The 19,591-nt window shown below is 42.0% G+C and overlaps 2 protein-coding genes and 3 long non-coding RNA genes across 8 annotated transcripts; 3 read left to right on the top strand and 2 right to left on the bottom strand.

Annotated features, from left to right (window-relative positions):
• Positions 1-281: 281 nt before the first annotated feature.
• LOC123150279 (uncharacterized) lies at positions 282-3,357 on the bottom strand. Its single transcript, XR_006475026.1, has 3 exons — positions 3,274-3,357; positions 2,415-2,770; positions 282-413 (listed from the first exon to the last, which is right to left on the bottom strand). It is a non-coding gene; the product is annotated as an uncharacterized lncRNA (long non-coding RNA).
• A 287-nt stretch (positions 3,358-3,644) lies between these two features.
• Positions 3,645-6,432, bottom strand: LOC123153309 (uncharacterized). Its single transcript, XM_044572495.1, has 3 exons — positions 6,276-6,432; positions 4,305-4,642; positions 3,645-3,743 (listed from the first exon to the last, which is right to left on the bottom strand). Exons 1-3 carry the CDS (start codon positions 6,430-6,432, stop codon positions 3,714-3,716), a joined length of 525 nt encoding a protein of 174 aa, XP_044428430.1. The 3' UTR covers positions 3,645-3,713.
• Positions 6,100-10,668, top strand: LOC123153400 (probable LRR receptor-like serine/threonine-protein kinase At1g63430). Of its 4 annotated transcripts, none has more exons than XR_006476473.1 (7): positions 6,100-6,758; positions 7,769-7,969; positions 8,052-8,184; positions 8,276-8,432; positions 8,517-8,666; positions 9,000-9,133; positions 10,472-10,668. XR_006476473.1 is itself a non-coding variant. In XM_044572541.1 (7 exons), exons 3-7 carry the CDS (start codon positions 7,892-7,894, stop codon positions 9,001-9,003), a joined length of 522 nt encoding a protein of 173 aa, XP_044428476.1. In that variant the 5' UTR covers positions 6,100-6,758; positions 7,608-7,669; positions 7,769-7,891; the 3' UTR covers positions 9,004-10,668. The 4 variants fall into 4 exon arrangements, 2 of the variants coding, with proteins under 2 accessions (XP_044428476.1, XP_044428475.1); XR_006476472.1 differs by having other exon boundaries at positions 9,583-10,668; XM_044572541.1 differs by adding an exon at positions 7,608-7,669 and having other exon boundaries at positions 9,000-10,668.
• Positions 10,669-12,573: 1,905 nt separating this feature from the next.
• LOC123154564 (uncharacterized) lies at positions 12,574-15,757 on the top strand. The gene is made up of 7 exons (XR_006476907.1): positions 12,574-12,794; positions 12,901-12,975; positions 13,210-13,257; positions 13,623-14,285; positions 14,442-14,542; positions 14,972-15,076; positions 15,477-15,757. It is a non-coding gene; the product is annotated as an uncharacterized lncRNA (long non-coding RNA).
• A 240-nt stretch (positions 15,758-15,997) lies between these two features.
• LOC123152307 (uncharacterized) lies at positions 15,998-19,364 on the top strand. Its single transcript, XR_006476105.1, has 5 exons — positions 15,998-17,795; positions 17,997-18,165; positions 18,289-18,372; positions 18,570-18,813; positions 19,190-19,364. It is a non-coding gene; the product is annotated as an uncharacterized lncRNA (long non-coding RNA).
• Positions 19,365-19,591: the final 227 nt, after the last annotated feature.

Here is a 19,591-nt window from a genome sequence, read left to right as displayed (position 1 = left end):
CGAAAGAGAGAGATGTGTTGGTCCCGGTGGGAAACAAAGGGAATAATTGACTCCTGAAAATTAATACTGATGGCTGCACATGCGGGATTGTGATATCTGCATGGCTCCACTAAAAGCGGGATTGTAGTAAATCCGCGTGGCTGATGAAAAGCAGTTTGTGGGAAACTAGTAAGCATGTACGTGTAACACACGTCTCGATTATGAAACAGAAATATTTCTATCATAATTCAAATTTAAATCATAAAGACGTGTTGGTTGTTTTATGAACCAATGTGCCCTTTGTCCAAATAGGGCGATCGCAGTCGGCGATCGAAACGTGCACGCCGTTGGATTTACCTGACTACCCTTGCTTCGGTACTCCACAACACCACTTGTTGTGCCACTCCACATGTTGTTGTCACCAGTCCTAATTCCTACACTCACATAATCACTTGTTATTCAGGGCATAAAGTTGTCATTGTATCCACGATTGAATTAAATTTGAGGTATAATATTTCCAATCAAGAAAATACATCTTCAATCTTATTGTCAATGAGCACCGGAAATGTTGACACTGTTGTACCCTGCAGTACATAGCTTCATGTAGCAAGACGTAAAATGTTGGCATTGTTCTCGATGAATTTGCTAATAAAATTTAACATTCAAGTAGGTATAAGCGTGTAAGCCACGCGGAACCATTCTTTGAGGCAATCAACATTGCTTCAAAGCAAAAGAAATTGACAAATGAAAGAACACATCAACGTAGAACCATGACAGGTTATCTCTGCATAATAATACTGACAAACTTCGTAAACACGTAAGAAAAAAGTACAGTCATGAACCATGGTGCGTATATATAGCAATGTCTGAATTAAGATGATGAGCATTACAATAGGGGGAGATCATTGACCTTAAATCTCTTACATATGAACATGTCTTCTCTAAATGTAAGCCATGGCTGAGAAGCAAGCAGGATCCGGATATTCAGTAACTAAAGCCAGAAACTTATCCACCTCTTCATATTTAAACAACATATTTCTTCTAAATGTAGGCCATAGCTGAGAAGCAAGCCGGATCTGGATATTCAGTAACTAAAGCCAAAAACTTATCCACCTCTTCATATTTAAACAACATATTTTTATAAGATGATATGAAAGAAATTGATGAGAACAATAGTACATTTCCTCTTACTGCAAATCAACACCCAACCAATATACATCAGCACATGCACATATAAGAGATCCAATTCTTGATGATAGGTTCATGCATAAAGCAAGAAAATTTGCAGAATATACCAGAATCTTATTAAGTGATCCTAATTCCATGTGAAGTTGCCTAGGAAAAACATCAGCGAAGGATCAAGGTATACAACAAACAACAGTAATATATATAGTGCTTGACGGTAAAAAATAATAAATGAATCCTAGTGGGTACAAGTATTTTGAATAATGAAGAATATTAAGAACTAACCATACACATGGTATGAAAGAAATTGATGAGAACAATAGTACATTTCCTCTTACTGCAAATCAACACCAACAAATCTACAGCAGCAAAGGCACATATAAGAGATCCAAATCTTGATGATAGGTTCATGCATAAAGCAAGAAAAATTGAGAATATACCAGAATCTTATTAACTGATCCTAATTCCATGTGAAGTTTCCTAGGAAAAATATCAGCGAAGGATCAAGGTGGACAACAAACAACAGTAATATATACTGCTTGAAGGTAAATAATAAAAAATGAAATCCTAGTGGGTACACATGTTTGGAATAATGAAGAAAATTAAGAACTAACCATATAAGAAATGTACAGTGACACCATAGTAATCATATTCATAACACAGGGAAGAACTACCCTCCTAAAAACATGAAAGCACTGTGGTGTATCATGCGACGAAAGCCGTTCAGGTTTAACTCAAAATACAGTACACATGGTAGAAACTGCTTAAGTCTGTAGCTTTAGTAAAAAATAGTTATTTTGGATCCCATGGCAACATCACACAGTTATCCTGAGAACGGCGGATACAGAATTGAAACCGATAGATAAAGGAAACAAAATCAATATTTATAAAAAAAAACACCTGGACAACTGGACTGGTTGAGAGTAGAGGCTTGAGAAGCTAGAACATAGGAGTATTTTGCAGAGGAGTGGAAGAAAGTAATACTCAAAAATCAAAATATTGAGGCCAAATCAAGCTGCATCTTAGCAATGCAGCGGCAGTTGTTTTGTGGACATTGCCATGTTTGTGCATAATTATTGTCTATCAATCTAGGTGATATAGTCATTTTCGTCAATTGCTCTAAGGATGGAGCTGACAGTAATACTATTAATTAGAAGCACAAATGAAAATACCATTATCCCCAGGATTACTCTTACTCTTTGTTCCCCTGTAAGTGGAATTGGGGGAGTAAAATAACAGCAAAACTTTACCAGGATAACGAAGGCGAGGGTCTTCCTGGACCTTGTCTTGGACACGTCGGGGACATCGCACCCTCAGAGCGCATGGGGGCAGTGCATCACACTGAATCTTGCTTATCTCCGTGTACGTCTTGGTTATCTACGACAGCGGCAGCTCGTTGAACCGCGTGGATGCACCGCATCTCTGGCGCTTACCCGTGCGTCAGTGGCGGAGGACTCCGAGTGGGGAGGGGACTTGGTTACGGAAGGGGCTCTCCAGGATCGATCCAGGGAACTGTTTCCTCTTCAACTTGAAAGGAAGTGAAATGTCCTCCGAGGGCGCCAAAGGGATCATAGGGATGAACACTCTCTTTCCAGCATGTTGTCCACTAATGAAACCATGAAGTATGTTAGAAGATAAGGCCGAAATATGCTACAATCAACAACACTTGGAATGAACTGGCCATATGTTATTTTACTAAATCATGTAATTGAAGAAAACAAACTGCTTCAGAACACAAGTTATAAAAAACTGAAAAATTGATGATCGTAAATTTAGCTGCATGTTCCTACTCCATTTTGTAGAAGTATACATATTTATGAAATCACACTGGTCGACTATGCTGGTTTGTAGATTATATACCTGCTTTTGTTTGGTGGCAACACAAAAACTTAACAAGTCTATTTCTGATGTCAATTTCAGTTCCATGCCCTCAACAACATTTTATAGGAAAATCACAACAACTTAAAGCCTAGGTGTATATGCACCACACTGACAGCGACCAACAAGATTATCAGCTAGAACAACGAAAGATATTTTTAAACACTAACAACATGAACAAATCATCCAGATCAAAAGGGAAGAACTGAGAGGGGGCGAGAAGAGGCTCACCACCAAGTTCCGTCACTGGCAGTGGCAGCGAGGATAGCGGGAACAACTTGTCGGTGAAGTGTGCTTCTCCTCCGCGCACACAAGCTGCAGGCCAGCCTCCACCTCTGAAATTGTCAAACTCCCAAGAATCAAATAACTAACGTAGAAGAAAAATAATACTTCAGAAGCAGAATACTCTTAATGATAGCCACAACCATGTATTCATAGGACACACAATATTGTGTAAATATCAACAACTTGTGCACGAAACTTAACAAAATGCACCCATGATAATACATAAAACAATATCTTATCTAGAAACAATATTGTAGTTAAAATTGAATGGCAAACATCAAAAAATATGGTCATGTCAACCAGATCCACACATGGACAATTACCAGTGTAGTTACTTGTGAGGGAAGAGGAATTTGAGTCACTTTTGCAGCTCGTATTTTGGTATTCTACTCCTTGACTCTATAGGTTGTTTGCGCCTGGAATAGTAAGAAGAAAAAGAGATAATTTAGCACTTCAGCCACATACAATGGGAGGCTTGAATTTCAGAATTTAACACCATTATAACATTACGTAGTATGTACAACAGCATTAGCAACAACAACTACATAAATCAGTACAAAGGCCGTTGGATGTCTTCAGAAAACTATAAGACAGAAGAAAGCAGTCTGACCATATGAGTATTATACAGCTGAATACATTTAACCTGGCCATGAGTCCATGACTGACTGGGTGATCATTTTATCCAACAGCTAAGCAAAACCAAAAGAGCGCTCCTGTCCATCATGCCAGCTCTTCTCGAAAAAGAGAAGTGCTACCAACTTACTTTCTCCTAACATTTCATTTGATAATGGAGCTGGATTTGGCCGAAGCAAACAGCCACGCCTTACTTTACCAGTTACAACTAATGAAAATCATGGTCATTCAGGAAAAAGAAACACAGTGGTCATAGTCGCCTGAGTTTCAGCATCGATAAGAAACATCATGGGAAAAATACTATAGGAATTGAAACGGAGAGAGACGACATGGTCGCTACTTACCGATGGATGGAGCAGAACATTGCCGCGGAGATAGGGCGGAGGACGGAGCTGGTAGCAGGAAGGACGATGACGGCACGGAGGGGACCGGTGGCGATCTCGAACCGGCAGGGAACTGGCGGCGGAGGGCTCCGCGCCGCCGCGCCGCAGGCTCAGGCGCGGCCTCGTACGCCGGTGGTTGGCCCGCACACGTCCACGTCCCTGGCGGCGGCTCCTGCGTGCCTCTCGCCGCCGAGGATGAGGGGCGGCGAAGGGCGCGGCGGGGCGGCTCCGGCGGCGGGGGCGGGCTCCCGCGGCTGGGGAGGCTCCCGGCGACCCGCGGCCGCTTCCCGTGGCTCCGGCTGCGGGAGGATAAGGAGGTCGTGCGGGAGAAGGAGGAGGTCGTGCGGGCGGGCGATTTTCTTTATTTTTTTTACTGCAGGGCAGATTACTATCGATCGACTGTGGCTTATTGCGTGGTTGGTAGCGTTAAACACATAATGATTAAGGGCCATTAGATTTTGATGATGGATGGATATGATTGTTTGGATCTGCCCCTCTCTTCCTTTTATAGTGGTAGTAGATTAAATTTGCATGGCTGGGCGTCATTAAAACCCGGATTGTGGGATAAATTTGCGTGGCTAATTAAAAGCGGGTTGTCGGAAATTAAATCTGCGTGGCTGATTGGCTTCTAATGCTAGTCATAGTGGGAGTAACTTAGCGCACATCAATTTTTTTTTCTGAGGTAGTAACATAATATGTTACTGTAACATAGCGCTTCCCAAGACAAAATAAATCTACAAGCTAATAAATAAAGCCATCTATAACACTATTATTATGTTACTTTCCATTATAAAGATAGTAACTTAGACTAGTGTCATGCATCTGACACTAGTCTAAGTTACTCCTCACTATGACCAGCCTAATTAAGATGATAGTTTGCACGACATGCCATTGCCAATAGGTCAAAAATACGAAATTGTCATGGCTGAGGACTGTTGATGCACGAGCATGACTGCATGAGCAAGGGAAGAAAGAGGCGTATACATGCGTGGTAATTAGTGCAATTGATACGCTGAAATTAATCATTGGGAAATCTAATGTTGTGTTATTTTACTTTGAAGACATTGCTTTATTAATTTGATTTTTAACAAAAAATCAAGCAAGTAAATTCAACATTTTTTAAGAAAAGTTTCACACTTTCCCCCCTTCATTCTTGATTGTAGCTTCTTTTTTATAGTATGATTCCTGGGATTGAGGGGCTGCCATGCATTCCTAAAGAAGGAAGCTGCACCCGATTGATTGGGCACTGATCACATGAAAAAATTAAAGGAAATGTGAATCGCACTAATAGCATCGAAGGACCTAACTAAAGGAGGAGACAGCAATTTGAGGATTAATTAACCCCAATAGTGTGGGACTGCATGGATTTTTAGTAGCAGCGGGGGATTTTAATTGTGGCATTTTTTCCTCGCTGTATTTGAATATACAATTCTTACTAAACCTGCGCTAATTTTTTCTTCAGTTACAACGGATGGCATGTGATGTGTTGCTTGCACTTACTGTCCTTACCAAATTTGAGACAATTTTAATTTCTCTCATTGTAACACACTGGAAGTTATGTTTACACATACAATCCTTACTGTATTTATATTTTTTTTTCTGTTGCAACGCACGGGCATTTTTGCTAGTAATAATGAAGGGATTGACTTTGTAAGGTTCACCGTCGCGATGCTTTTGCAGCAAAGCCCCTGTGATTTTTTAATTTAACCCGCAATCCATCATTAATCTTTAAAGAAAAAACGGTTCGCTGGAAAAAAATACCCGTCCGTCTCCTTGCCTCGACGTCCTTGTGCCCCTAGCCAAATCCCCCTAGCCGCCGCCGCACCACTTGCCGCCATGGCCGGCCTCAACTCGCCCGTCGTCGCTGTCGCACCTCTGCCCGCTCGCCGCCCCCTCTGCGGCGCTCGAGACCGGCTTCTGGATCAGGTCAACGTGGCGGCTCGAGGGGCCGGGGACGATGTGTCTGCTCGGTGTAGAACGGCGGCGGCGGGATCCAGCGGACGCAGGAGGAGGGATCCGGCGTGGCGGCGTGAAGTCCTTGCAGGTGGAGGAGGGCCTCCATGGCTGGCAAGGAGAGCTCCAAGGTCATGGCGGGGCTTCAATTTTTCTGGTAGAAAAGAGAGACAAAGGAGGATACAGGGAGGAGGAAAGGTAGGAGAAGGACGGGGAAGAAGGAAGGGTGCGGCAGGGGTGCAGCGGTGCGAGGGCACTGGTCTCGCGCGTGAGGAGCGCCTCTCCGCGGGAGGATCGGGAGGGAGCGAGGGAAACTCAAATCCACTTCAGAGCAATGTACTGTTGTAGAACTACGAAGAAGCAAGCTGACCAGATGCACACGTACTAGCCGGCAACGACGATGAAGCAAGCCAACCAGATGTGCATGAAACTACCATACATCATGCCTGACTGAATCCTTGGGTACGTGTTCCATTGGCTAATGGCCCATGCTAGCTAGCTAGCAACCATGTAAATTCCCCACGCTTGATTGATTGATTTCAGACTTTATTAATTCTATACGTTCTTCCCATGATTATATCTAGACAATACTAACTGTTGATGTTTCTTTCACGCATACATGGTTTTGCTAGGAGTTTTTCCACTCGAGAGGTCTGAATAACTTAAGGATAAATCTTATAGCATATCAAAATCATGGTCCACGCAAAAAAAGATCAGAATCATGGTTGCGCTGATTTCATAGGGGCCTCATGATGGTTTGTGTTCTTTTATTCAAATGAAAAAACCAAGATTATTATTGTAACTGTAACAGTTGTACTAGCAGGATTATCCTAGAAGCTGTGCCAATTTTTCATCAATTGATAACGCAGGAACATAGTCAAATTATTATTGTAACTGTTACAGTTATACTAGCAGGATTATCCTAGAAGTTGTGCCAATTTCTCATCAATTGATAACACAATAAGATAGTGAAATTATTATTGCAACTGTTACAGTTGTACTAGCAGGATTATCCTAGAAGCTCAGTAAGATAGTGAATCATCTTTGTAAACTTTTAGATAATTCTCACTTTCTATGCTAAGCTTGAATTTGAAGATACAAGTTGAGGTGTGTCTTGGGACAGTATGACTAAAAAACGAACCTCCAGTTTCTACAAACAGAAGAAAAGTGAGTGTTTTTTCAATGAAAACATAATACTTCTCAGCATAAGCATGATAAAGCGCAGCAACCGACTTGGCTTATTGTTTTGGAAATCACAACCGGTGCTTTCCTGCTTGTTTTTGTGATCACTGTTGCTGTTACTGCCTCCAGAAGTTGCAATCTAAAGCCTTCTGTAAGGATATCATCACGAAGTAGATAAAAAAGCTGGAGCGGTGAGATAACAGTACTGATTGGTTGGAATTAACTTTATAAAATAAATTGATTATTTTGTCTAACATATATTATTGCTATTGTGTTCATGCTTTCCTCAGATTCGGATATGCTGAAAAGTTTGCCAAAGTTGAGTCGCTAGGAACTTGAAGTAGCGCGTGAGGATTTTAGCAACATAATTGGCTCAACTCCGAAGACTGTAGTCTATAGAGGAATAATGAAGGATGGACCTGAGGTTTTTGTCATATTATTATGCGCCTTTGAAGGTCATTGGACTAGCCAGCATGAGCTCTTTTACCAAGGTAGTTCATTTGTCTAAAATTGCGACTCAGAAACAACTTTTAACTGAAATAATAAATAAAGAAAATGGGATGAACATTGTAGGTTGTTGATCTGGCAAGGTTGAATCATGAGAACATAGCAAAGTTTCTGGGCTATTGCAGAGAGAGTGACCCATTCTCGAGGATGTTAGTCTTTGAGTACGCATCAAATGGGACCCTGTACAAGCACCTACACTGTAAGTCTATCTCTTAGTTTCATTATGACAGACTAAATGTTTGCATTTTCTGTGTGTTGTAGATTTGATATCATTTGTTTTCTTCCTTTAGATGGGAAAGTGACCCAATTCTCTTGGCTTAGGCGAATGAAAATAGCCATTGGCATCGCCCAAGGTTTAAGGTATCTGTACACCGAGTCACAGCCTCCTTTCGCTATATCAGAGCCGAACTCAATTCAGTATATGTTACAGAAGATTTTACCCCCAAGGTACTTATATGGCTTTTCTGTACAAACTGAACTTTGAAATCCACTTCAGACAATTGCTCATGAGTTAATCATTATTATGAGCAGGCTGACGACATCGTCTACTGAAGCCCCACCTGCGACGCGATGGGAGAGCTCCAACCTGTGCATGGGTGTAGGAACGCAGATCCGCGTCGCTAGCCTACACAAGGCCATGGTCAACGCGCCGACGCGGGGTTCATTGCCCGTCTTCGTCAGGTAAGCAAAGCGATCCACTTTTCCTCTTTCTCATTAGATCCTTTTTATTGTGATGTTGCATTTAAGTCAATCAATTTTTATGATTTTTCCAGTGTTAAAAAAATGGATTTTTACCTGAATATAAATTGCGTGTATAGATATGTAGAGGATGAACTCAACAAGCGGATCTTTCAAGGTTAATTAGCTTTGCACATTTTATTAAATAGATGCAATGGCATAGCACCTTCAATATCATGCTTGCACCCACATGTTGTTCAAACAGCACCATGAATGTTGCCCAGGATTGCCATGCCTTCACCTTTCGCTATAAGTTCCTACGCTGCTCTTTTTCAGGTAACTTTTCATGCGATTTCTACTTCTAAAAAATAGAAAATACCTTGAGATCAAAGCAGCGGATTTATAGATTTATGGGTATTGGTGCTACTACATCTCCATCCGGCTTATGGTCTTTGGTCATTGATTCTGAGGTACGACGTTGTTTTACTTTTATGTTAAATCTCATTTAGCTTGGCATCTCCATTTATTGGTTTGGGCTGAGCAAAGACCCTGTCGAGCAGTATCACTGGCTAGAAGCATAATTTTTCAAATCAGTGATGAGATAAATCTTGTGTATTGGTGCTTAGCAGCTAGCGAAATTTGGCTGGTAGTTTTGGTCCGTATGTAGGTAGCTTCCTGATGTGTGTGGTTGTGTGTTCATTCACGACCTGAACTTATTTCTGTTTTCTGTTGGCTTCATTTTAGTAAAGATGGGGTGGGGCAAAAAACTATACCTTATATATGTAAGTTGACTGAAAATAATAATATGTTTCAGTAGCTATATTTCTCCGGTTCCTAACATGGTTGTAGGCTAGATGTTCCTGTTGGTTTGTCCTGCTGTAAAACCTGCCCCTATTCATCTGTTACACATTTTGTGTAGCTATTAAGGAAGAAAGTAATGGACGTTCACAGTTCATGGTCTCACCATCAACATTTGATGACAGGAGCCGCAACTTTACAGAAGATGGATGTGAAACCAAAATCATATTCTACCAACATTTATTTAGTGCATCTTATCATTTAGCAATACATTGGCTGTGTCTCCCCATGATCAATGGAGATCTTCTGTAGATGTAATGCAGTTTTTTCATGCGTTAAACTTCTCAATTGTTGACCATGGAAAATCTGTGCAGTTCTCATGTCCTACATATGTTTCTGGTTTCAAGGAGAATTCTTACTCCTTTTGGAATTACCATCTTTAAACATTGTAGATTCTAATCTCTTGCGTATTTACATCAAAGACTATTTTTCGAATGCTTATCATGTACAGTCCTAAGCTCCCTGACCCCTCCTTTTGTCACATGTGTTGTTCCCTTGTCATCACTAAGCTTCAGAAAACACAACTGCAAGGTATAGAATAGTTGCCACTTGGTTAGCATTTTAGTTAACAGTGTAGACATGTTTGTAACACTATATAAATGAATTTGCTTCCAAGAAGAGTAAAATCATCTTTAATAATTTCTCGGAATTTGTTTATATTAATGTTTCTTAACATGTTTGGAATGTCATTTCCTCCAAAATGTAGTATTTACCTTCCATTTGGAGCATAGGATGCATTTTTTACCGGTTGTTGACTGAAAAAAACCCACTTTATGATAAAAACGCCATCCATCAGATTGACTTAATTAATTGCCTTCTAGACAAACCTTCAAATATATACAAGTTCTCTGGTAATGTAGTCGTGGGAAGATTATATTTTTGGTTTACATTGTAAATGTTTTCAGTGACCACAAAATTGACTTTCTTTTTTGGTTCTTTTCAACTTTCAGGTCCTAAATGAGAAGGTAAGGATGTACTTGAGCAGTATGAGAATACCCAGTTCCATTATCTCAGAAGCCAGAAGTTTCACATTTAATGTCTTTGGTTCTAAAATTTGTTTAAAAAATGGTCATTCTGCTATTAACACCACGATTATGTGTCAACTGTAGATTCTTAATTGCTTAGAATTATTTTTTATGTTTGATTCCTTCGGTTTCATATTTTTTCAACAACAAAATATTTTCAAGATTGGTTCGTTTGACGATCAAACTTCGGACATGTGAATTGATGTGGCATCAAACTAAGTATGTTGCTACATTGCTATCCTTTTTTGATTCCTAAAATCTAAAAAGTGGTCGGCCACCAACTAACAGGGTCGGGCGGACGACTCGTGGCCGTTCGATCGCGCCCAGATCCGCCAGGTGGCACCTGGTCTGGATTGGTCGCGTACCGCGGTCGTGGGCGGTTTGTCCACATCCGGACGTGGGGGGCCCACCTGTAAGCGGTAGAGGAGGAGAGTAGTGGGGGTCGTGGGCGGCGGTTTCGAAATCTGTGCCTGAAATCCCTCACCCGCAGTGTGCTCTCTCCCCCATTCCGTCTTCGTCTTCCTCCTCGCCATCCACTCCACCGAACGGGGCGTCGCGGCGGAGTGCTCAGATTGGCGGCGGCTTGCGGGTGGTTCTCCTCAACGGGGAATCGCCGATGCTCCTCGTTGTCGGAGGTATGCTCGCCCTCCACTTCTACATGCTTCTCCTCCCTCTCTCTATCTTGCGGAGCGCGGATGGTTCCGAAATGCGAGGGGAATGCTCTCTAGGGTTCGGGAACGGCGCGAACTACCCCTGCTTATCCTCGGTTTCCTGGTTACGTTGAGTTCCCTTCTCCTATCTCGTAGCACGCACCCAACGGTGGTTGGGATCTGCAAGGTGGCCTGAAATCCCTCGCCGCAGCGAGCTCTCTCCCCATTCCGTCTTCGTCTTCCTCCTCGCCATTCTCTCCACTGAACGGGGCGTCGCGGCGGAGTGCTCAGTTTGGCGGCGGCTTGCGGGTGGTTCTCCTCGCGGGGGGAATCGCTGGAGGCGTAGTTCACGGTACGGGGTGGCTGGCCAAGGTCAACGTGTAGTTGGCCAGGGTACGCGGTAGTCGTTAGGTAGAAGGGATGCATGTCCACGGCGCCCGCTGCGCGATTTTAGGGCGATTTGGCTGTTTAGTTCATGTTCCGTTTAATTTTACAGAGATTTGAGATATGTTCATGATTCTTAGTCATTCTGCAAGTTGTATTAGATGTGCGCAATGTTTGTGTGCAATGCATTGGCTGATTTTGTAGTTGGTGTTCAGAGATTCAAGTGGTTAGTTGCACAAAATTCTCCTCAGTTGGCTGCGTCCATATAGTACTTGGTTGTCCATATGCTCTGAAGTTGCAGCAGTTGTTTTGGTCAGTTGGCTCACTGTTTTTGTACTTGGTAGTTGTCTATACGGTGTTCAGTTGCACAAGTTTCCTGCTCAGTTGGATGCATCACTTTTACTAGTTGGCTGTTCATATGTTATACACTTGTGCCAGTTGCTGTACTTAGTTGGTTTTGTTGTTCCCCCCTTTGCTGTGTGCAACTAGGGACTCTTGTTTGTGCATTTTTAGCACCAATGCTTGCCAGTTTTTCAATATAGTCTACCCAATCCACCAGCCTTGTGGTGGCTGTGGTGGTTTATGTGTTATTCTCCTGCTTTGTGCAACTAGGACCCCTTGATTTGTGCAAATTAGTACCAATGCTTGTCAATTTTTCATTTTAATTTTTCTCAATGTGCAAGTCTTTTGTTGTGGATGTGGTTGTTTTCATGTGTCTCCCCTCATGTGCAACTAGGGACGCTTTTTCAGAATAAGTTATCTTACTGAGCTTGTTGCCTTTAGTTAACTTTTTTCTGCCTAGGTATTACTTGTCACAGTTGGCAAGTAATACCTAGGCATAAAATAGTTAGTTGGCTTATTTGATGTCCAGTTTGCACAAGGTTTACTGCCCAGTTGGCTGCATCATTGTAGTAGTTGGTTGTCCATATCTTCTAACTATGTTTTTTTTGTTGTATTTCCTGCCGCGGGGCAAAAATGGTTATAATAGAAGGAGATGTGGATGGCAATAAAGGAGATGTATTTTTTTCACTTTTTTTCTTTTGTTTTTGAGTTGTTTTCAACTTATGCATGTATGCTAATGTCTTTTTTTTCATGTTTTCTTTTGGTTGCTTAATCAACGTTTTGGAAGTCAGCCGCTTCGCCGGAACTCGAAGCGTCCTGCTAATCGCCAGCCACGACCTGCGCGGAGTGTTGAGCAGGGAGAGGATGTTGAGGTAAGTGGCATGCTGATGACACAAGTCCAATTTTTTTGGTTTTGTTTGGGTAATATAACATTTTTTTGTTTTTTCCCGTGCTGATGTTTTTTAATTTTTTTCTTAGGATGCTGATTAATTCCGTGTTGTAAAGCGTACTAGACGTGCAGCACTTGGTAAGGGAGCTGAGTCATTTTCTAGGGTAAGTAGAATGTCGAATATAAGTGTTTTTCTCGCTTTTTTAGATAGTGATGAAATTATGCATCAGTTCACACCACTATTTTTGTTTTTAGTTTATCAATAACAACCTTTTGTAGTTGACATCTCTAGTCATATTGATTTAAATATAGTTGACATTAGTTGGCATTAGTTGGCATCTTGTAGTTGACTAGTTGGCATATTTCATAGTTGACATCAGTGGTCATCTTTTGTGCAGGCAGCAGTTGCTGGAGAAGCTGTCGCATCTTCCGCAGCAGATGCTGAGGTATGTGGGTTTTTTGTGTGTGTTTATGATCTATTTGAATAGTTTTTTGCAAACCTTTTTTTTAGTTGCTGTTTTTCTTGTTTGCAATATCATTTCTTATTGTTGCACATCCACTAGAACTTTTTGTAGCTGTCAGGTCTCGTACTTTTTTTATTTTTTTGAAGGTTGCACACTGGCAGTCTTGCAGTTGTCCTCATGAGCTTTATTAGTTGCACAAATACATCATATTAGTTGGCATGATCCATTTTATGAATATATAACTCATTCTAATACTGATCCAAATGATGATTGCTAGTTTTTTTTTCATTCTTGTTTTTTCTCTTGTGTTTAATGTTTCTGTAATGTTTTCATTTTCTCATCAACAGGCCAGCGGTGAAGGAGTTGAGGTGGCTGCAGGGGAAGATGTGGAGTGACCATCACAACCAGGCAGGATAAGGGCATCACCAGCGCGGTTTGCAAATTTCAACGCCTCTCTATCCCCACTATAGAAGTCAGAGCTAGTTTCGAGGTTGTTCGGGGGGCAATTGAACTTATCAGACACACTTCCAGCGGACCTCACTAAGTTCCTAGTGCAGTCCTACCAGCCACAGACCTCTGAAATGGTTTTCCCAAGAAGGGGAAGGATCTGTGTCGATGCTGACAGTGTTCAGAGGGTATTTGATCTCCCAAACAGGGGTCAAAAAGTCAGATATTTAGTTGACAAGGATGCCACTAGGAGATTCAGACAGGCTTTCAACATAACTGGAAATTCTCATCCCCAGATCACTACATGGCTCAAGATGATTCAGGATATGGCTGGAAGAACGGATGACACATTCTTTATGGCCTGGCTTGCGATTGCCTTCAGCACTTTTCTAGCACCAACCACGGCCTTGAAGCTCAGCCCAAAGTGTTATGGACTTGTGCTAGATCATCAAATGCTAAAGAATACAAACATCTGCCTCTTTGTAGCAGAATACATTAACGAAGCTTTCCAGAACATGGACCAGGAGAAGCAAACTGTCTGCTGCTGCTTGTATCACTTGATGGTTAGTGAAAACGACCACTTTTTTCATCTATTCTTGTTCTTTCTGTGTAGTTATAGTTTGCTGAAATACTCATAACAATAACTGAACTTGGCTTTTTCTTTTGTTTGGGTCTGGTGCAAATACTATACCTTGATGCGCTCGTACATGACATCCCAGTAAGCAACTGCGCGATACGATCGAATGCATGGGATAGTACTCTAATTGCCAAGGTGATCAAGAAGGATACTATCTCTCCTGGTGTGTTCGGCAAATTACAAGTGAGTTCTTTTTTGTTTTTTCCAACAGTGTCTTCCTTCTATGTTCTTTTGATATCTGGTCACTTTTTTGGAAATTGCACAGAAAACTGTCATCAGTTGGCACAACAATGCATGTAGTTGCACAGCTTGTAGCTTTAAGTTTGGCAATCTGCACACATATTCATTTTAAATTGGCACACCATCTTTTTTAAGTTGCACAATTTTACTAATCTTGTTGCACAGATGTGTTGCATCAGTTGGTAGAAACTTTTTAGGTGCCATGTGGGTTGCACAGTTTTTGTGTCTTTGTTCAGTTGCATATATGTATAGTTGAATTTGTCTACCCCAGTATCTTGTTGTAGTTGCACAGGTTGTAATGTGTGGTTTCGTTCAACACACAAATCTATTTTGATAACCTTGTTATTGTATGTTTCTTTTTTTTCACATCAGCTTAAAGAGGAGTATAGAGGCACGGAGCAGACACCACTGTTTGATGGAATTTTGCAAGCTGAAGCATTCATGGCATCCAAGTTACCAATAACCTACAATCTGCAGGTTAGTGTTTTGCATACAGAAACTTGTACCACTTACCAATATTTTTCTATTGGCTAGGATGTATATTCAGTTGGACATGTATAACTTTTGTAGTTGCGAGAATACCGAATTCAGTTGGCTGTGATGTATGTTCAGTTGCACATATAAGCTTCTGTAGTTGCACATGTTCTTTTGGACAGTCAAAGTGTTCATTTACAACCATTGTCATCAACTTTTGGCAGAATGCATGTTTTTTAGTTTGTACCATAGTGCATGTGTAGTTGGCTAGAATCATGTTTTTAGTTGGCCAGAAAGTGTGTATTAGTCGTTTTTGCTTATCACATCATGGTCAGTTACAGACATTTTTACTTTTTATTTTTTTCTAGCTGAATCAGTACTGAATTTTTTTGTGTTGATGCAGAAAAAGGCAAAGATTGCGAAAGTGGTCAATGAGCTGTGCAAGGTTGTAACTGAACAGGTTGGCACCTTCATTGAAGCAGTTGCCAAGATCGATGACGAGGAACCAGATATTGATCCTTACGTACAGCAGCCATCAATGCAAACTGGGGCGTCACGCCGTGCTCCAAAAAGAAAGAGACGGGGGTCAACTATACAAGAAAAAGAAGAGTTTGTTGAGGATGAGTCAGAAGAAGATGAGGAAATGGAAGCAGCGATAGATGCTGACGACGACGAGGACACATATGCGAATGAATCAGAGGAGGAGGACAAGGATGAGGATGACAATGAAGAAGATGCAGAGGAGGAGGAGGACGAAGAGGAAGAGGAGAAGGAGGAGGAGGAGGACAAATAAGAAGAGGACAAAGGAGAGGAGGAGGACAAGGAAGAAGATAGTGAGGCAGAGGAGGAGGAAGAAGAAGGTGAGGCCAAAGAGGGGGACGGGGACAAAGGGGCAGCCATTGATGGCAGTGACAGGGGAGAAGACAAAGGCGCAGCAGCTGATGGCAGTGAGAGGGAAGAAGACGATGATGAAGAAGACGAGGATGGTTATGGTGATGATAAAGGGGATCCAATGGAGGCAGCGACATCAGCGATGACGATGATGATGACAACGCCCCTGGTTCTGGTGGTACAGGTGGCAACACATCCAGGAGGACTAGCACTTCTGCCACCCCTGCCAGCAGCAGCAATTCATTGAGTAGCAGGAGCACACTATAGATATTGATTGACAAAACTTGCTGGAAAGACAAGGATTTGCCGAAGTCAAAGAAAAATAACGAAGCAAAGTCTCAGAGCAGCATTGATATGTTCAAGCTCTGCAACTTGAAGCCAGCTTTGCCAACCACCTTTCCTGTGCCAGATTTCAGCGACAAAGATATGTGTGAGATGATCAACTTTGCCATTGACAAGAGCCTGTTCTTATCAAGTGATGCTGAAAAAATCAAATTGACATGGAGGAAGCAGGAAAGGGTCTTGACTGGGTTCATTCAAAGGAAAAATACAAGGAATATTTAAAGAAGCTCCCAGACCTAAGCTCCAGCAAGAGCAAGGCAGCATCCATGGCAAACTCTCACATGGTCCAGAAGCGTAAAGCAGTTTCAATGAAGAAGAATCTGCAGTTGCCTCAAACCAAGAGAAGATGGTGAGTGTAGATGCTGAAGTAAATATGGTCAAGGAAGCTGTGCCTCAAACTAATATGCCAACTCGTGAGCAGAGAGCCAACCAATGTCACAGAAATTCAACAGATCAAGGGGAAGACTCCCCTTTCAACAGTCCCACCAAAATCACCTAAGCAGAAGATTGTCAAGTTTGCCAGGGGCACAAAGGGGGAATAGGCCACAAAAGGTTTGGAGTTCGGAGACGAGAGAGAACTGCGAGCCACAACCATTGATGCAGGGGTGCCAAGTTCTGCTAGGTTACTGCCAACTCAGACTGGAAAGATGCCAATTACAGATACCAGTGTGCCAACTGATGTGTCAGTTAGCAGCATGGTCACAGTAAAAACCACCACAGCTGGTCAGGAAGGCACCACTGCAACTGCAAGCCCCAAGGTGCCTACTCATAAAGATGCTTCGTTGCCAAACACAAAAGAAGGTGATCCAACTATCAAAGTGCCATCCCCAAGAGCTAGCACACAGCAGCCAAGCAAGCCTGCATCACCAAGAGCTGACTTTCAGCAACCATTAACACAAGAGGAGGTGTTCAACATTATAAGTAGGTGCAAGCCTCCAAGGTCGCCAACTACACCACTATTGTGAACCAAGTCAGTGAACGATGCACCCATGTTTGTGCCGCAAGGAGATGCCCTGGTCCTTGAACCCTTACGAAGATCAAAGTCTTGTCATGGTGACGGGTTCTGCGATGCACCATCTTTTGACCTCGGCATAGATGGTGATGCTCCAGCACCTGCTCCAGCAGCAGAAATAGCGGAAGCCGGTGTGATTTGCATTGATGAGTGTGAGTTGGACCTAGCAGCTGTGAATGAAGGATGTGCTGCTACTAATGCTGGCAAGGCAATAGCTCAAGAGCTAGATGTTGGTTCACCAGAGAATTGCCACACCCCGATATGCGCAAAATCAGAAGATGGCACGAGCAGTTCTTCGGGACCACATATTGCACGAAGACAGAGGAGGGTAATAAGGCCCGCAACATCTCAAAGGTCTCCATTCATTGACTACAACAAGAAGAAGACTTTCAGCTCCAATGAGGCAATGAACAAGCTTTACGCTGCCCTCTTGTATTGGGTCAGGCATCACAAAGGAGCAAATGATGAAGCTACCAGGTAAACTAACCCCCCACAGTCTACATACATATCTTTTTCAGTTGCACAGGACCAGCCACTTAGTTGCACAGAAAGCATAGCATGTTGCATAGAACAGGGCTTTTAGTTGCACACTGTTCTGTTTTCAATTTCATGCATATTTTTTTGCTGCTGTGACCCTTCGAGCTAACTTGTCTTTTTATTGCTTTCAAAAAAAATCAGCCTTGAGATAATCAGGTATGGTGCTTTCTACATTTCTTTAAAGGAGTTAGTTGATTCGATGAAGCCGGTTCAATGGTTATAAAAAATTGTTATTGAGACTGGAATCTTACACATCATTGATAACTTACCAGAAGGGTCAAAGAAGGTTGTTATGCCACTGAGGTTTTCTGTAAGTTTTTCCAAAACCTTCTTTTACCCTCATCTTTGTTCTGTAGCACTTTTTCCGTTGACCATTTGAGGGAGGCCTTTCACCTACTAAGGAGTTTTGAGCCATGTTTTATAATCTCTGCAGATAAATTTACAGCAAGGGATCCACAATGTGAATGAGATAAACAAGAAGTTTGATTACAAGAACCGTCTCGACAAGAAAGACTTGGTGAGTGTTGTGCCCATATGATCAATCTTTTTTTAGTTGGCACCCACAACATGTTCAGTTGCACATGACACATCTGTTAGTTGGCAGATACTTGTTGCAACCTGTTTTTAACTTGACCAAGTCTTGTACTGTTTTTTCTTAGCTACAACCTATATTTTGTGTCTGAAATCGTTCACGGTTGCACGTCATGCTGCCAGTGCTCGAGTGCGCTGATGTAACCGATAAGGAGGGAGGGAGGCATTATTGGGTCTTCAATGTCAATTTGAGGGACGAACGCTTCGAAGTTCTTGACTCAAACAGGATGCTGGACAACATTGTGCTGATGACCACCGCCTCTACCATCGCGGGGGTAGTACGCCAGCTATGAAGGAAGCATTACCCAAAGTTCAGCATCGAGCACTTCCAGATTATTGACATTGACGTACCGAAGCATCACAGCAAGTAAGACAATAAGCATGGCATTCCTTCTCAATCATATACCATCATTTTGTAGTTTTTAAATTTTTCTACATGTGCAGTCTTTAGTATTTTTAAGACACGATACTAGTCTGTAATCTGTTTTATCATTTTTATGTGTTTCTAATGGATTATCTAGCCAGTTGCAGAGTGGCACATAAGTAGTTGCACACTGGCACGTAAGCAGTTGCACAGTGGCACATAATCAGTTGCACAGTAGAACACAAGCAGTTGCATAGTAGGACATAAGCAGTTGCACAGTAGAACAGAAGTAGTTGCACAGTAGGACATAAGCAGTTGCACAGAGTGCATTATCTTTATTGGTTTTAATTTTATGTGACAATTTTTTTGCCCATCGCAGTAATGAGTGTGGGTTGTTCGCACTGCTTAATGCCACCGAGTGGAATGGTAGCCAACTGCCCAACTACGACCCCAAGGAAGTACTCAACATCAGGAAGAAGCTGGCATATGATTGGGTTACCAGCATGCACAACACCGTCCCATGGAGGAAGTTGCTGAGATACGACAAGGAGTAGGTCAGTACTATTTTTTATGCTCCATGGAGGAAGTTGCTGGTTTGCATAATTTTTTAAGCAGATTTTGTAGTTGCACACTACTAGTAATTCCGTTTGCAAATAAATATCATCAATTTTGTTGATACATTAGGAGCACTGGACATACAATTGTTCAACAACTAAATATTTAACCAGTTGCCAACAAAGGCATAAATAGAAACTTTTTTTACACAGTGCATGAACTAATT

The sequence above is a fragment of the Triticum aestivum genome, chromosome 7A (genome assembly GCF_018294505.1).
Source record: "Triticum aestivum cultivar Chinese Spring chromosome 7A, IWGSC CS RefSeq v2.1, whole genome shotgun sequence".
Classification (NCBI taxonomy): domain Eukaryota; kingdom Viridiplantae; phylum Streptophyta; class Magnoliopsida; order Poales; family Poaceae; genus Triticum; species Triticum aestivum.
The sequence above is the reverse complement of the archived record's forward strand: the minus strand, read 5'-3'. Positions and strand labels throughout refer to the sequence as shown.

Bases quoted from the DNA above. Each gene is read 5' to 3' on its own strand.
- LOC123153400 (XM_044572540.1), top strand. From the start codon at position 7,892: ATGGACCTGAGGTTTTTGTCATATTATTATGCGCCTTTGAAGGTCATT. The intron at 8,185-8,275 runs GTAAGTCTATCT...TTCTTCCTTTAG, and splicing joins CCTGTACAAGCACCTACACT to ATGGGAAAGTGACCCAATTC. The intron at 8,433-8,516 runs GTACTTATATGG...TATTATGAGCAG, and splicing joins CAGAAGATTTTACCCCCAAG to GCTGACGACATCGTCTACTG.
- LOC123153309 (XM_044572495.1), bottom strand. From the start codon at position 6,432: ATGACCTTGGAGCTCTCCTTGCCAGCCATGGAGGCCCTCCTCCACCTG. The intron at 4,643-6,275 runs GTTGACCTGATC...ATCCTCCCGCAG, and splicing joins CCGGCCCCTCGAGCCGCCAC to CCGGAGCCACGGGAAGCGGC. The intron at 3,744-4,304 runs GTAAGTAGCGAC...TTACTATTCCAG, and splicing joins ATGTTCTGCTCCATCCATCG to GCGCAAACAACCTATAGAGT.